The sequence below is a fragment of the Musca autumnalis genome, unplaced genomic scaffold (assembly GCF_047663935.1).
Source record: "Musca autumnalis isolate F117 unplaced genomic scaffold, ASM4766393v1 scaffold_4, whole genome shotgun sequence".
NCBI classification, from domain to species: domain Eukaryota; kingdom Metazoa; phylum Arthropoda; class Insecta; order Diptera; family Muscidae; genus Musca; species Musca autumnalis.
Window position 1 is genome coordinate 55237139 of NW_027411977.1, and position 18501 is coordinate 55255639.

The following is an 18501-nucleotide window of genomic DNA, read 5'->3' on the forward strand; positions in this document are numbered from 1 at the left end:
ATTTAGTCTTGTCTGGGACTACAAAACTTTCTACCCGAAATTTGTCGGTATCGGTCCACGTTTTGATATAGCCCCCATAGAGCGTACCTCCCGATTTTCGGTAGATTAAAGGTTTTAACCTCATTATAACGCTGAGATGGCTGAAATTGGGTATTTAGTCTGTTGGGAGCACAAAACTTTTCATCTAAAATTTGTCGGTAAAGGTCCACGTCTTCTTTTAGCCGCCATAGAACGATACCTCCCGATTTGCGGTATGTTTAAGATTGAGTTCTCAATATCTCACCGAAATGGGTTTAATTTGGCATTTAGTCTTCGTTGGGAGTACGAAGTATTCCACCTGAAATTTTTCGGTATAGATTCACGCCTTCAAATAGCCGCCAGAGAACGGTAGCTCGCGATTGAGGGTTGTGCCATCAAAATCCCATTAAAACGGCTGAAATTTAATATTTCCGTTGGTGCTATAAAACTTCCTACCTGATTTTTTCCGGTATTGTTCCATAGAACGGTCCCTCACAATTTTCAGTATTTTGAAAGTTTTAGCCACATTATCCAATCGGAATAACTGAAAATTGGTATTTAGTCTTCGCTGGAGTTACAGAACTTCCCTCCAGAAATCCATCGGTATAGGTCAACGTTTTATACAGCCTCCATAGAACGGTGCTCCCGATATTCGTTAACTATCCAAATTCAGAATATTCAAGTTAAGGTCTAGCCAGTATTTTCCAATTTTATGTATATCGCTCAATTAGGAAAATTTTAAAAATTGGTCAATATTTTGGAAAGAATAACAATGAAGTCCAATATGATCTGTTTTGAAGGGAGTATTATCATTTGGAATATACATATGTATGTACTACTCCTGTAATAAAAGGAACAGTTTCGTACTTTCATAAACAAAATTAAATTAAGTGTTGCTATTCACTGCACTGTACTGTATGTTCGTGGTGGATTGTATAAACAGTTCGGCCCGTCCGAACTTAACGCCGTTCTTAGATGTTTTAGCTATTTCATGTACCAAACATTGTCTGTCCAGTATTGATGAAATTGATACGATTCCACTATTTTACTCCTCCGAGGAATAAGTCTTGACGTTGAATCGGATTTATGTATGTAATTGATATCATTACTGAAGGGAAACTCATTAATCCAGAGTGGTGTAGGTTATTATTGTATAGGCGGCCCGACGGACCTTGGTTTGTTTCCAAATCCGCAAAGTAAAATATATGAGAAGTTATGTCTGTATGTGTTTTCTTGATTTCAGAGAGTGGGATCTATGATTTTTTTCATAAAGTCATTAATGCATAATTTTTAAAAATATCTCAGGTCCGTCTATGTAATCATATTTTAAACCCCGATTTTAAGCACCTAGTTTGTATATCCTGCCATCCTTGTCATATTGTAGTCGGTTCTGGTCCAATGGGATGCCTACCTCAATGTAATTTTGTTTTTGTCATAGCCCTCAAGGAGTCTTGTTAACACATTGGTTCTATTTACATATTTGTCTTTCAAACCCTTTAAATTACAAGAAATACTGCAATACATATTTACTTATTTTTATTAGAATACCTCCTAGGGCTTTATTTTATTGCACCTACAAAACATTTTTGACAGTCCTTGAGTTTTATTTACACAATCTTAATTTTTCAACGAAAAGTGTTTTTGCTATGCTATTTTATTACCACCTCCTGTTGTACATTCAATTCAATGGAACTAGAACACAAACAACAATTAACTACAATGAAAAAAAAACTTCTCGCATGCTATAAATTTTAGCTAAAACTATGTGGTCTTGAACAACATTTTTCTTTGTACCATAAACAGATAAACAAATAAAACTAGGCAGGCAAGCAGGCCGAACAAACCGGCAGATGTTTTCCATAAGTGGGAAAGTCGCACACAAACAAGGTCACCCACGGAGTCATAAACAGAAAGTGAAAGAGCAAGTGAGTGAGTGTGTTGGGCGGAGGGGAATTGATGAGAGGAGAGAGAGAGGAGGATTTTCATTAAATTGAGGGAAAAGTAAGGCAACGTCAAACAAACGTCATCAATAAATAAAGCAATTGAAATTGAGTAGCTACAACATGAAAAGAAATTATGAGTCATGCAATCGAAAAAATCTAATAGTGGCGTCGACAAAGGAGATTAATTGCAAAGAGAGCAAGCAACAATACCCAAAAAGACAGAGTAAAGAAAGTCGGCGAAAAGATACAACTATCACAATTTTTTGAGATACAACGATCGTTTTTAGTAAGAGCTGGATAGCGGTCGTAGCAAGTAAACATTGCATTTGCTGGCAGGTAGAGGGAAAGAGCCAGCTATTGTTTGTGGTCACTGGGAGTAACAAGATCCACTAGATATTTGTCGGTGTTACTCAAAGTATCTGAGAGATACATTCTTTGGTGTGGGCATTTATCCATGAGTTTGCATTGCTCGCTCTTGCCTGACGATTGAGTGTGGGGGCCTTAGTTGGTGCAGTGATTTCAAATTGATTGGGTGTGTTTGATAGAGGTCGAGTTTATGCGGCATTGTTTTTTTACGGATTTTTTTCTCTTGTTTTAAATATCTGACGGATATAACGCCAAGTGAATAATGCAACAGTAACTGATAAACAACTCACAAAAGGAGATATAAAAAACAGAAAAAAGAAGAAAAAACAACAATTGCAAACAATAAAAAACTGAAGAAAAAAGAAAAAAAAAACGAAACGAATTTAATTTGCATTAATTAAACTGGAAAATAAACATATACAGCAATAACAACAAAAACTGAAAGTAATGATATTAATAAAAATTTGAACTGAAATTTCGTGATATCGTGAAGAGAAACAACAACAACAAAAACGATTGTGTAATCAGTGATAAGCCAAAAATACAATATTAAATCCACAACAACACAAAATAAACTGGAACCACAAGTTTTTTGCACACACCAAACTGGATAATTGAACAGAATTGGAATAGAAACCAAGTGGATTAAAACAAAGACAACAAAAAGAAAAGCAGCAGCAACAACAACATGCAGGCAATCAAGTGTGTCGTAGTAGGTGATGGTGCTGTGGGTAAAACTTGCCTTTTGATCAGCTACACCACCAATGCCTTTCCCGGTGAATATATACCCACTGTCTTCGACAACTATTCGGCCAATGTAATGGTCGATGCCAAACCCATCAACTTGGGTCTATGGGATACAGCTGGTCAAGAAGATTACGATCGTTTGCGCCCCCTTTCCTATCCCCAAACAGATGTGTTCTTGATTTGCTTTTCACTGGTCAATCCAGCCTCATTCGAAAATGTACGTGCCAAATGGTATCCCGAGGTGCGTCATCACTGTCCCAATGTACCCATAATTTTGGTGGGCACCAAGCTGGATTTACGCGATGATAAGGCCACCATTGAAAAGTTAAAGGAGAAAAAACTAACCCCCATTACCTATCCCCAAGGTTTGGCCATGGCCAAGGAAATTGGTGCCGTGAAATATTTGGAATGTTCAGCTTTAACGCAAAAGGGTCTGAAAACAGTATTCGATGAAGCCATACGCTCTGTGCTGTGTCCAGTAATGAGAGCCCCCAAGAGGCGTAAATGTTCCATTCTCTAAATTCTCTATGCCGACAGACAGCGAGGAGAATAAGGGGAAACAAGAAAGATGGAAAGAATTTCTAAATTAATTTATTAAGCGAAGCAGACTATGATGATGAAGCATACAACAATATGACGAAGTGCAAACGACAATTAACAACAACAGCAACACTGAAAAGCCACAAGTTCATCAAATGAATGGAACAACATAAAATCTCTTCCAAAAGTATCTGCAGTCAAGAACAAAGGAAGTTGTGAACTTCCTTTTGGATAGAAGCAATGAAAAAAAACATTAAACTAAAACTACGACGTCTCTCCCACCACCAGCCATGAAGTGCCCAATGGGTTGGGGGTGGGGGTGGGGATGATTAATGCAAGATGAAAGAAAATGCAATTATTATTTTTTTATTTATAAGCTAAAAAACAAATGCCTTTGTAAAATTAAATTTATTACTATTAACTGCAACAATAACAAAAATGTATGCTATGTGACAAAAATACTGCTGTTATTATAATATATGTATCATTATTTTTAAAGTTTTATATAAATTAATACCTAAACAAAATGAATGTAGCTTAATTATTATTTTTTACTTTTTGTTTTCATCTAAAATTAAAACAAAAAATCCCAACTCAAAAGCAATTGTTTTGGTGATGTATGTTTTTTGGTTTTTGTTTTTTATTTTAAAATGTATTTTAGATCATGAAGGTCTATCAGAGAGAAAAAAATGTATTTATGTATGTAATAATTTTTAAGTGAATAATATATAATTCTATAAATTGTATGAATGTACATATAAACGAGTTGTTGTGTTCTTTTCTTTCCATTTTGGTTTCGTTTATTTATCACAATGTGGGGGCAATCCGACATACAAACAAACGAACACTAAACAAACATACAAGCAGACTCCTCCATTCTATAGCTAAGGCAACAGAAAGAAAGAAAAAAAAAAAACAGCGACTCACGCAGCGAGTAACGTATGACATAAACAATTTTTCAAAAACAATTAATATGGGTATTCACTTTAAGCGGTCATATGTATTATTTACAAAAATATTTGTGATTGTAAATGGGACATAGACAAGAGGTAATAATAAACAATTTTCAATTGATAAAAAGTTTCAACTATGATTTTATAGAAAAAATATGGGTCAAGTCAAACCGTAACCCCCAGATCGTTTAAAGATTGGTTTAATAAACTAAACGAACTTAAAACCTTAACTAAATTATAGGATTTCCAGTTAATGATGTAGCGTATAAAAATCTATTTACGGATAAATTCCGACATTGGACACCAATATGATCTACATATATGACTCAGCCAGCATAATCTTCGTTATTTTATAACTTCAAACCTATCATTATCGGCGTATAGCTGACAATGCGCACGGTTCCTGTAGCGCCATTAGACTTTTTTGTTTTTGCAAGATAATCGAATAATTTGAACGAGATATGATAGGTAATTGTTTTTAGGTAGCGCACTTATTTTGAGTCATACAGGGCAATCATGAATATTTCCCCCAAAATTTTCGCACGTAAAATAATTTTAAAAATTGAAACTTTCACTTAATTATGGAATATTCTCGCTGAATCGGCAAAAATAATCTCTTTTTAAACATAAATATGGAAATAAACCAGTAAGGAAAGGATCAAAGTCAGGCGGGGCCGACTATATACATATATGGGGGCTATATATATGGTGGCACACTTATTTCTAGACTAAATACCGTCGCACATTCCAAATTTAATTGAAATCGGACATATATAGCGTGTTTAGTGCACCAAATGCCTTAAATCGGGCGAAAATATATATGGGGGTTATATCCAAGTCTGAACCTATTTCTATATAATTTGGCACACTTATTTCTGGACTAAATTCCGTCGCACATTCCAAATTTAATTGAAATCGGACATATATAGCGTGTTTCGTGCAACAAATGCCTTAAATCGGGCGAAGATATATATGGGGGCTATATCCAAATCTGAACCGATTTGTACCAAAATAAATAGCGTCCGTCTTTTGACCAAAAAAACTATCTTCCCCAATTTTCATGCGAATCGGACAATAAATGCGACCTGTCCTTTGTTTACAAAAATACATGGACAGACGAACAGACAGACGGACATGGGTAAATCGACTCAGAAAGTGATTCTATGTATATCCCTAAAAGGAACTATGGGTCTATCTCGTTTCCTTTTGCATGTTACAAAGTAATGCACAAAGACATAATACCCCTTACCAAAAGGTGGTGTAGGGTATAAAAAATGTGAAATTGAGAAAAAAAACAAACTCCGCAGCGAAGTTTTATTATACCCTACACCACTATGTGGGGAGGGTATTATAAGTTGGTTTTGGCCACAAAGTTTGTAACGCATAGAAATAATTGTCTTTTACCCATACATATACAGTGTCGGCCAAAACTAAAGCACCCCCTCAGTACATTTTTCTAAAATGATAATTTTTTTAGTAAAACAAATTATAAAATTATTTTTTTGTTTTTCTTTTTATTTATTATATCTTTATTATTGGAAAACATAAAAATAAGGAATTCAGAATTTAATAAACAAAAGTAAAAAATTCAAAAAACATTTTAGAGCGCAAATATAAGCGGACAAAACTAAAGCACCCCCCAATTTGAGGTACAACAAAAACTATTGAAATCAATATTTCGTTGCGTATCCTCTATTCTGGATGGCACAAGCACATCTTTTAGGCATAGAGATTACTAAATTATTAATTATTGCGGGCGAAATAATTCATTTTCGGAAAATTTAGCTTAAATCCTCATAATACTGAAAATCGGAAGCTATCGTTATATGGAGGCTATACCCAAACGTGGACCCAGGTCCACGATCTTAGTGGATATGTTTTGTGACCACGAGGAACCCTAAGTGCCAAATTACAGCTAACTCAGTAGGAAAATGCGGCTCAAATACCCAAAATACCGAAGATCGGAAGGTACCGCTATAAGGAGGCTATACCAAAACATTAGCCGATATTGTTCATATTCATGCAAAAATGATGCTACAGCATCCTCTGGTCAAATACAAAATCGCTCAGGTATAAAAATTAGCAAAAGGACGATTCACAGAAGAAAGGTAGACGCCGACTTATTCAGTCGACGACCAAAAAAAAAAAAAAAATCTTTCATATCGACTAAATATTAACTGGAGTAAAAACAAGTAAGTACGTATCAGTCAGCTGTGCTGACGGAGAAATACCCTCAGCCACTGACCAAGAAAAAAACAACAAAACCAAGCCAAACACAATAATTATGCCGTATATAAAATATATTATTATATTATATCACGAGTTTGCTTTAAAATTTGTAGGTACCGTAACGTGGGCTTATACCAAATCATTGACATATACCAAACATTTTTGACAAAAAAAACTTCCTCATAAAGGACTCAAAATATTACATTATATTAAAATAAGTTTGAAAGAAATTTTTGAAAAAGTTTTAGAGTTATCTTGCATAATATCCGACAAGGTTTTGAAGCTTTTTGGCCATTATCTTAGGAAGTATTGACTTACTCCGGAACAAAATGTACCATTGTAAATGAGGCCGCTCCAACAATCTACTGAAAAAGAGTCAAAACGATGCGAGAGGAGCTCCTAAACTTCACTTTATCCGAATTTTGTGTGGGAGGTACCCGAAGGAGTGGACCGATATAGTCTATATTTCAATCCCATACTGGACTGGATGAAATAATACGATGTGCAAAGCCTGCATCAATCAAAAACTCCCTGCGAGGATTATCTTGCGGATTTGCCATTTTGGTTGGTGCCGTCAGGGTTTCTTGGAGATTTTAGGCCAATATCTCAGGAATTATTGACTTACTCCGGCAAAAAAAATGGTCCTGTGTAAAGCGAGCCACAAAAAAACTTACTGAAAAAAATTTCAAAACGATCCGTGAGGAGCTCTTAAACTTCACTTTATCCGAATTTTGTGTGGGAGGTACTCGAAGGAGTGGACCGATACAATCCATATTCCAACCTGATACATGACTGGATGAAATAATACGATGTGTAAAGCCTGCACCAATCAGAAATTCCCTGCGAGGATTATCTTGCGGATTTGCCATTTTGGTTGGTGCTGTTAGGGTTTCTTGGTTCTTTTAGGCCAATATCTCAGGAAGTATGGACTTCCGCAAGAAAAAAATTGTACCGTCATAAAGGGAGCCGCAAGGAAAACTTACTGAACAAAATTGCAAAACCATCCGAGAGGAGCCCTTAAACTTCACTATATCCGAATTTTGTGTGGGAGTTCCCGACGGAGTGGACAGATATAGTTTACATTCGAACCAGATCTATATCTGGAAGGAATAATACGATGTGCAAAGTTTTGACCAAATCGATTGCTCCCGTCGAGAGTATCGAGAAGTAGTGGACCGATATGGGCCATCTTCGAACTTAAACTAAGTTTGGACAAAATATTACGATATCCAAAATTTGGTTCGAATCGGTTGAACTGTTCGAGAGTTATCGTGCGCACAAGCCAGACAGACAGACATTTTTCGTATCAAAGTGTATATTAGGGTTATGACTTTTTTCTAAAAAATGATTTCCTGTAGCAGGGATGAATGAACTTTTGCCTAATAATCACTACGCTATCGTTTATTCCATTCAAATATAAAAAAGTTCACGCACAAATCGATTTTAAAAATATATTTTTTTGAAAAAATGTATGAAATGAAAAAAAAAATTCAAAAACTATTTTTGTTGCACTAATGAATAAATATAAGCCTACTAATAACTATAATAATGTTTGTCCCAATTTACATTAGGCGAGTTTACTTGCGGCAATTGTCAGTTTGTGGGTGAGAGAGGGTGTTGAGAGGCAAAGGGTTACCATATACATCACCTCTCTCTCCATCAAACTGACAATTGCTGCAAGTAAACTCGCCTAATGTAAATTGGGACTTTATTTCATTCAAATATTGAAAAAGGTCATGCACAAACCACTTTGAAAAAATTTTAAATTTTTGGGTTTTTGTTAAAAAATTATATCTAACTAAAAGCGTTTTCGTAATTTTTACGATTCTCAGAATTGAAGAAAATTAGTGAGAAATAAATGTTATGTCAGTTTAATTATCTCATGTGACTCTAAACTTTATTTTCAATTGTATATCTGCTTACAGTGACTTCAAAAAATTGTCCATAATTTTGATAAATTCAAATTTTAAAATCATTTTGTGCGTGAGTTTTTTTCACCGAATCACCTTATAATTATGATTTTATGTAATCTTATGGCAAAACTCATCACGCTGTGATACAGGGATATGAGGTTGTAAAAAAGTCATAACCCTAGTGTATATACCCTTCTAGCCTAAAGGCTGAGGGTATAAAAAATGGAGACTGTGCTGTTTTCCCATGAATATATGTTTAATTTAAAGTATTCAGATGGTAAAAGGCGTGGACCAAATGGGCAACCGTTAAATCCTAAATATTGCAAAGACACTATAAAACGTGGAGACGGTAGGATTTTTGCTGGCCGTCGACTGAATAAGCCGGCGTCTACCGTTCTTCTGTGAATCGTTCTTTTGCTAATTTTTAAACCTAAGCGATTTTGTATTTGACCAGAGGACGCTGTAGCATCATTTTTGGATGAATATGAACAATATCGGCTAATGTTTTGGTATAGCCTCCTTCCGATCTTCGGTATTTTGGGTATTTGAGCCGCATTTTCCTACTGAGTTAGCTGTAATTTGGCACTTAGGGTTCCTCGTGGTCACAAAACATATCCACTAAGATCGTGGATCTGGGTCCACGTTTGGGTATAGCCCCCATATAGCAATAACTTCCGATTTTCCGTATTTTGAGGATATAAGCTAAATTTTCCGAAAATCAATTATTTCGCCTGCAATAATTAATAATTTAGTAATCTCTATGCCTAAAAGATGTGATGGTGTCATCCAGAATAGAGGATACGCAACGAAATATTGATTTCAATAGTTTTTGTTGTACCTCAAATTGGGGGTGCTTTAGTTTTGTCCGCTTATATTTGCGACCTAAAATGTTTTTTGAATTTTAACTTTCGTTTATTAAATTCTGAATTCCTTATTTTGACCCTAATTTGCATATTTATTCGGAATCTTCCATTATACCTATTGGTTTGTATGCTCTAAGTCTTCTTAAGCGGTTTGTTGAGTCATTGTCAAACCACGAAAACAGTTTAGTTAAAGACGTCTATATTAATCAACGAGAATTTGGCTGGTCAGATGTGTATTATCTGTCACCTGTTGGTGTTTTAAGAGAAAACATTCCACATGAATTTGACTATTCAGCTTCGCTTTCGTCAGATTTTTACTCCCTTTCAACCCCTAACACTCACAGAGGTTAGCACTTTAGTATAGTATTAGTATATATATGTATGTATATATGTGTATATGTATGTATGGGTATATATATATATATATATATATATGTGTGTGTACATATATACATATATATGGTTAGTTTTTATTAGTTTTTAGTTTTAAGTTTTTAGTTTTAAGTTTAACTTATGGAGATTTCCACAACAAAATTGTCAAAATGTCGGGAGCAAGCATTGGATTTCAATTTACACCACAATAATTGTTATAACTTATCACAAACGCAAGTAGCTCATGCCATTACACATTAATTAAAATAATACAAAATAGTTTTAAGATTTCCTTGTCACATGCTAATTGTAACTGTTCAAACATTATATAAGTCTCAATAAATATATCTTGAATCTTGAATCTTCCTTATTTTTGTGTTTTCCAATTATAAAGATATAAATAAATAAAAAGAAAAATAAAAAACAAATTTATAATTTAGTTTTCTTAAAAAATTATCATTTTAAAAAAATGTACTGAGGGGGTGCTCTAGTTTTGGCCGATACTGTATATATCAAAACGAATGTCTCGACGAGCTGAGTCGATCTGTAATCACGCTACAGGTCGCAATTTTAATCCGATCGTCACCAAATTTTGTGTGTTGATGGAGTTCCCGGAGGGAAAGAAGCCTATTGATTTTGATGATGGTCGAATAATATTCAGGGGTCGGAATGGGCAAAAACTTATTTTGAGAAATGTCAACGTTTTATTTCAAAGCCAATATCTCTGTTTCTTTAAGAGGTATATCAAAAGCAAGAAAAGCAGAAAATATCACCTTTACAGCCATGTAAAATAGGTTGTCGTATGTGGTCAAACAACAGAGATATCGCAATAATCGGTAATGCATCCTATTTTCCGATTTTTTTGTAATCACGCTACAGGTTGGGAGTTGATGCCGGTCTCTCAAAGGAAGAAGTTTATTAAGTTTGGTGATAGTCGGATAATATTCAGGAGTCGGAATAAGCAAAATGCTTATGTGGAGAAAAATCAACGTTTTTTCTTATGCGAATATCTCCGCTTCTGGTACGAGTATTCCAAAAGTCAATGGAAGAAGAAAAGATCTACTTTATATTGATGCAAAGTATGATGGCGTAAGTGGACAAATAACCGAGATATCGCAAAAGTCAGTAATATATCCAATTTTTCATTTTTTTGTAATCACGCTACAGGTTAAAATTTTGATCGGATAGTCAAGAAATTTTGGGGTTTCAAAAAAGGGAGATACCACAATAGTCGGTAATGCATACAATTCTTCCATTTTTTTTTCAATCACGCTACAGGTCGTAATTTTGATCGGATGGTCACGAAATTTTGGTTGCTTATGGGGGGCCAGAGAGGAAGAGGCATATTATGTTTGGTGGTAGTCGGATTATATTCACTAAAATAAATGTTTACCAGTGACAACCTTATGCACAGGGGTAGTGGTTTAGGGTATCACATGGTCGTGCCCGTCCCAACTATAGCCTTTGCTCACTTGTTTTTGGTTAGGTAGATGAGAGTGTTGCCTTTTTCCGTAGCGTTTACACGAAGTGAGCTATTTTATTTTTTTTTTTTTTAATTTATTGAAATTACATGGGCAAAAATTAGTGTTTTTCCATATCTTTACTGTTCGTTGTTTATTGATGTTTGGCATGTTTAAACCAGTAGGAAAAGACCAAAGTCGGGCGGGGCCGACTATGTAATACCCTACACCAGTCGAAATATTTAAACATGGACCTATCTTAACAATTTTAAGTGGCGAAATTTCGTGGCCACTGGGAACCACATATGTAAAATTTCAGCTAGTTCAAGCAAAAAATGTGGCTAAGATCCCTAAAATACCTTAAATCGGGATGTATCGTTATATGGGGACTATACCGAACCGTGGACCTATCTTGACAATTTTTAGTGGAGCAATTTCGCGGCCATTGAGAACCTCAAATGTAAAATTTCAGCTAGTTTGGGCAAAAAATGTGGCTAAGATCCATAAAAACCTTAAATCGGGAGGTATCGTTATATGGGGACTATACCGATCCGTGGACCTATCTTGACAATTTTTAGTGGAGCAATTGGGAACCTCAAATGTAAAATTTCAGCTGGTTTGGGCAACAAATGCGGCTAAGATCCTTAAAATACATTAAATCGGGAGGTACCGTTATATGGGGGCTATACCAAAACTTGGACCTATATAGCCCATCTTCGAACTTGATCTTCCGACGGCTAAAAAAATGGTATTCCCCAATTTTCAGCGAAATCGGTCAACAAATGCGACCTGTATGTTGCTAACGGACGGACGGACGGACGGACATGCATAAATCGACTCAGAAAGTGATTCTATGTATATCCCTAGAAAGAACTATGGGTCTATCTCGCTTCCTTTTGTATGTTACATACAAATGCACTAACACATAATACCCCTTACCACATAGTGGTGTAGGGTATAAAAATTGGAACATGTGAAAAACTCAAAAACTGAAAAATACTAACCGCCTGTTCATGTATGTCACACGGAAATCTGTACGAAAGGAAAGCAGTCACTCACTTCCGTCTAAAATGGCGTTCATGTATTTCGCAAACTATCGTGCGATTGCCGTTACGTATCCTATGCGAAATACTACTAATTTGAATGTACATTTGTACAACTATGTTCCATAAATGAGAGCTAAATGAGAAATGAAAACAAAATCCAAATATATACATACAAACATTGAAATATGTGTGATTTGTTTTGTTTGAAAAATAAAATGTGTCGGTATTTTGAATTATTTTATTGATTTCTTCAAGATAATGAATGAAACCGCCATTAAAACGCGTCTATAAAATTTTTATTTTGTTTCAAGAATGTGCTGCATAAATTTGTTTTAAGATTTTCGGTGGTAATCGAAAGTTTACGTTCTACTCGGCAGCTACAAAGCAAGTGAGTGATTTTGACATTCTCTTTCTATAAGAGACAGTCCTTGTTTACATGAACAGAAAATGATTTTTTTCCACTTCCGAAGCGCAAAAAACCTTTCGGTCGACATACATGAACAGGCTGTAAATATTTTAACTTTGACTTTGAATTTCTCTGAGACTTCTAGACCTGTCGAATAAAAAATCCGTTTATACCTATGTTACCGACGTTTGATCTGATTCTGAATCCGTTCTTACTTGCTGTAAAATCGACAGATACATTCTATATTATTATGGTCACATGAGTACTCCTAATATTTTCTAATAAAATAATGTTATGATATTTTCTCATCCCAAAGTGTAGAGATCAATTAAATTATTTGACATTCTAATACAAAGATGCGAAAGCATACATGTCAATAATACATACAAATAATTGAAGCAAACATACAAATATGTATGTATGCATTGCTGTGAAAGACTGACTAATGATTAATTGGAACACAATGTAAAGATCAAAATTGAACAAAAACAAAATTTCTAACAAATTTAACATAAATCACTCAAACTGGTATAAATAAATAAGCTAGCCAGCCACCACACAATGAACACACACAAAAACCCCATAATGAAATCATTACAATTTTTGACGTCATTAGTTTGTTGTTTTTTTTCTGTATATTTTTCTATCGTTGAAATGATAGCAAGTTTATCACACTCTATAAGCGGCTCATCTCTTTTGTTCTGTAGTGACCTAAAAAAGACACAACAAAGTTTTATTTTTTTGTTATTTTCAAAAATGCTCAACAAAACCAAGTAAGGCAAAATCATTGTGTTGTTGAAAGTCTGTTTGATACCTACGTGGTTCATTAACCTCGCCACCAAGTTGGATGATCGCAGTATGACTATCTAATCTTAGCTTTTTGGGAAATTTAGTAAAAACAAAGGGTCTTGTTTGTGCGCTGAATGGATAATACAGAGTATATACTGTAAATTAAACAAACAACAACAAATACAAATTTAGGGGAAATAATCGATGGAGGTTGCATACAGTGTCGGTCAAAACTAAAGCACCACCTCAGTACATTTTTAAATGGTAATTTTTTAACCCTTTCGGCCCCCAACGTTGCTCGATTTTAACATCGTTTTATTGGAAATTCACAGATTTCTTTCCTAAAAATATCAGTTGTGTTACGATCAACGTAATTACGATGCATTTTATTCAGTGTGGAGCCTAGCAAAACAGTCAAAGTTAAAAATCGTTCTCTACAGTCCAAATTTTTAAATCGCTTCTAAATGAAAATAGGTATATAAGCTTTATATTCAATTTTAGTTTTGATTCTTCAAAAGTAGACTCAAAGGTACACTCCTAAACGATTATAAATATAGAATTTATAAGATTTCGTTCCTAAAATAATAAATAAATAAATAAATAAATAAATAAATAAATAAATAAATAAATAAATAAATAAATAAATAAATAAATAAATAAATAAATAAATAAATAAATAAATAAATAAATAAATAAATAAATAAATAAATAAATAAATAAATAAATAAATAAATAAATAAATAAATAAATAAATAAATAAATAAATAAATAAATAAATAAATAAATAAATAAATAAATAAATAAATAAATAAATAAATAAATAAATAAATAAATAAATAAATAAATAAATAAATAAATAAATAAATAAATAAATAAATAAATAAATAAATAAATAAATAAATAAATAAATAAATAAATAAATAAATAAATAAATAAATAAATAAATAAATAAATAAATAAATAAATAAATAAATAAATAAATAAATAAATAAATAAATAAATAAATAAATAAATAAATAAATAAATAAATAAATAAATAAATAAATAAATAAATAAATAAATAAATAAATAAATAAATAAATAAATAAATAAATAAATAAATAAATAAATAAATAAATAAATAAATAAATAAATAAATAAATAAATAAATAAATAAATAAATAAATAAATAAATAAATAAATAAATAAATAAATAAATAAATAAATAAATAAATAAATAAATAAATAAATAAATAAATAAATAAATAAATAAATAAATAAATAAATAAATAAATAAATAAATAAATAAATAAATAAATAAATAAATAAATAAATAAATAAATAAATAAATAAATAAATAAATAAATAAATAAATAAATAAATAAATAAATAAATAAATAAATAAATAAATAAATAAATAAATAAATAAATAAATAAATAAATAAATAAATAAATAAATAAATAAATAAATAAATAAATAAATAAATAAATAAATAAATAAATAAATAAATAAATAAATAAATAAATAAATAAATAAATAAATAAATAAATAAATAAATAAATAAATAAATAAATAAATAAATAAATAAATAAATAAATAAATAAATAAATAAATAAATAAATAAATAAATAAATAAATAAATAAATAAATAAATAAATAAATAAATAAATAAATAAATAAATAAATAAATAAATAAATAAATAAATAAATAAATAAATAAATAAATAAATAAATAAATAAATAAATAAATAAATAAATAAATAAATAAATAAATAAATAAATAAATAAATAAATAAATAAATAAATAAATAAATAAATAAATAAATAAATAAATAAATAAATAAATAAATAAATAAATAAATAAATAAATAAATAAATAAATAAATAAATAAATAAATAAATAAATAAATAAATAAATAAATAAATAAATAAATAAATAAATAAATAAATAAATAAATAAATAAATAAATAAATAAATAAATAAATAAATAAATAAATAAATAAATAAATAAATAAATAAATAAATAAATAAATAAATAAATAAATAAATAAATAAATAAATAAATAAATAAATAAATAAATAAATAAATAAATAAATAAATAAATAAATAAATAAATAAATAAATAAATAAATAAATAAATAAATAAATAAATAAATAAATAAATAAATAAATAAATAAATAAATAAATAAATAAATAAATAAATAAATAAATAAATAAATAAATAAATAAATAAATAAATAAATAAATAAATAAATAAATAAATAAATAAATAAATAAATAAATAAATAAATAAATAAATAAATAAATAAATAAATAAATAAATAAATAAATAAATAAATAAATAAATAAATAAATAAATAAATAAATAAATAAATAAATAAATAAATAAATAAATAAATAAATAAATAAATAAATAAATAAATAAATAAATAAATAAATAAATAAATAAATAAATAAATAAATAAATAAATAAATAAATAAATAAATAAATAAATAAATAAATAAATAAATAAATAAATAAATAAATAAATAAATAAATAAATAAATAAATAAATAAATAAATAAATAAATAAATAAATAAATAAATAAATAAATAAATAAATAAATAAATAAATAAATAAATAAATAAATAAATAAATAAATAAATAAATAAATAAATAAATAAATAAATAAATAAATAAATAAATAAAGTATTTGCAAGGATTTGTTGTCTAAAAATCCCACCGAAATGGCTGAAATGTGGTATTAAGTCTTCGTAAGGGGTATGAAACTTTACACCTGAAATTTGTCCGCATGGGTCCACGTGTTTATATAGCCCCCATAGAACGGTACCTCCCGATTTCCGATACTTTGAAGGTTGTGGCCTTAACATCAGACTTAAACGGCTGACATTGTATACAGTCTTTGTTCGGAGTACACAACTTTCCACCGGAAATTTCTCGATATAGGTCCACGTCTTCATATAGCTCCCATAGAATGGTACCTCCGGATTTCTGGTATTTTGAAGGTTGTGGCCACCATATCCCTCCGAAATGGCTGAAATTTGGTATTAAATCTTCCTTGGAGGCATACAACTTTCTACCTAAAATATCTCGGTATAGGTCCAGATCTTCATACAGACGCCATAGAATGGTACCTCCGGATTTCTGGTATTTTGAAGGTTGTGGCCTCAATATCCCTCCGAAATGGCTGAAATTTGGTATTAAGTCTTCCTTGGAGGCATAAAACTTTCCACCTAAAATTTGTCGCTATAGGTTCAGGTCTTCATATAGCCCCCATAGAACGGTACCTCCGGATTTATGGTATTTTGAAGGTTGGGGCCTTTGGGTTAAACAACTTTCCACCTAAAATTTGTCGGTTTAAGTTCAGGCCTTCATATAGCCCCCTTAGAACTGTACCTCTCGATTTCCGATATTTTGAAGGTTGTGGCCTCAACATCACATTTAAATGGACGACATTGTGTATAAAGTCTTCGTTGGCAGTACAAAACTTTTCACGTCTTCATATAGCCCCCATAGAATGGTACCTCCGGATTTCTGGTATTTTGAAGGTTGTGGCCACCATATCCCTCCGAAATGGCTGAAATTTGGTATTAAATCTTCCTTGGAGGCATACAACTTTCTACCTAAAATATCTCGGTATAGGTCCAGATCTTCATACAGACGCCATAGAATGGTACCTCCGGATTTCTGGTATTTTGAAGGTTGTGGCCTCAATATCCCTCCGAAATGGCTGAAATTTGGTATTAAGTCTTCCTTGGAGGCATAAAACTTTCCACCTAAAATTTGTCGCTATAGGTTCAGGTCTTCATATAGCCCCCATAGAACGGTACCTCCGGATTTATGGTATTTTGACGGTTGGGGCCTTTGGGTTAAACAACTTTCCACCTAAAATTTGTCGGTTTAAGTTCAGGCCTTCATATAGCCCCCTTAGAACTGTACCTCTCGATTTCCGATATTTTGAAGGTTGTGGCCTCAACATCACATTTAAATGGACGACATTTTGTATAAAGTCTTCGTTGGCAGTACAAAACTTTTCACGTCTTCATATAGCCCCCATAGAATGGTACCTCCGGATTTCTGGTATTTTGAAGGTTGTGGCCTCAATATCCCGCCAATATGGCTGAAATTTGGTATTAAGTCTTCCTTGGGGGTAAAAAACTTTCCCCATAAAATTTGTCGGTTTAGGTTCAGACCTTCATATAGCACCCATAGAACGATACCTCCCGATTTTCGGTATTTTGAAGGTTGAGGCTGTGGTTATACATTTCTCTATTTTATTGACTTGTCTGAAAAGAATTTTAAACAGAAAAATTGTACATACAAACATTTTTGTACCTATTATTGAAATATTTGTTGCATCATTTTGGTTTTTTTTTTGTTTTGTTCTAATTTCCAAAATTTTCTTTGCGAAATTTTTTACTTTATTGGTCACAATTTCCAAGTAAAAACACAAAAAAATACCTAAAAGTAAGTAGACATTTTAAAATGCAACACACAAATAAAACAATCTTATCAGAATTCAATTAAAACGATAAGAAATCATTTCAGCAAAAAAAAAAAAGAGTTTTTCCCCTTTGCGTTATATTTATATGAAATCTAAATAATACCACCACCAGCAACAACAACAATGATGATGAAATCGACAGCAAAAGCAATAATAATCATCAATGAATTGAATTATCAAAAGGGAAGTGATTAGAAACGTTTTATGAATATTCAATCTAATTTAAAGGGGTTGGAAATGTGATGATAGATTGATTTCCTGCTGGTATCTGCAATTGTGATTGACAGAAGCCAAATATATCTGCGTTATCTTGAGGACAATCATGAGTAATAAATCCAAAGGGAGGCCTTTTTTAATTTCCACATAT

The 18501-nt window shown here is 31.2% G+C and overlaps 2 protein-coding genes across 2 annotated transcripts in view; one reads left to right on the plus strand and one right to left on the minus strand.

Moving 5' to 3' along the window:
* LOC141401660 (uncharacterized) overlaps positions 1-18501 on the minus strand; it is a 225929-nt gene that overhangs the window by 114006 nt on the left and 93422 nt on the right. The gene's annotated exons all lie outside the window — the stretch shown is intronic.
* Rac2 lies at positions 1837-4377 on the plus strand. Its single transcript, XM_073987062.1, has one exon. The coding sequence runs from the start codon at positions 3016-3018 to the stop codon at positions 3592-3594; it is 579 nt and encodes a 192-aa protein (XP_073843163.1). The 5' UTR covers positions 1837-3015; the 3' UTR covers positions 3595-4377.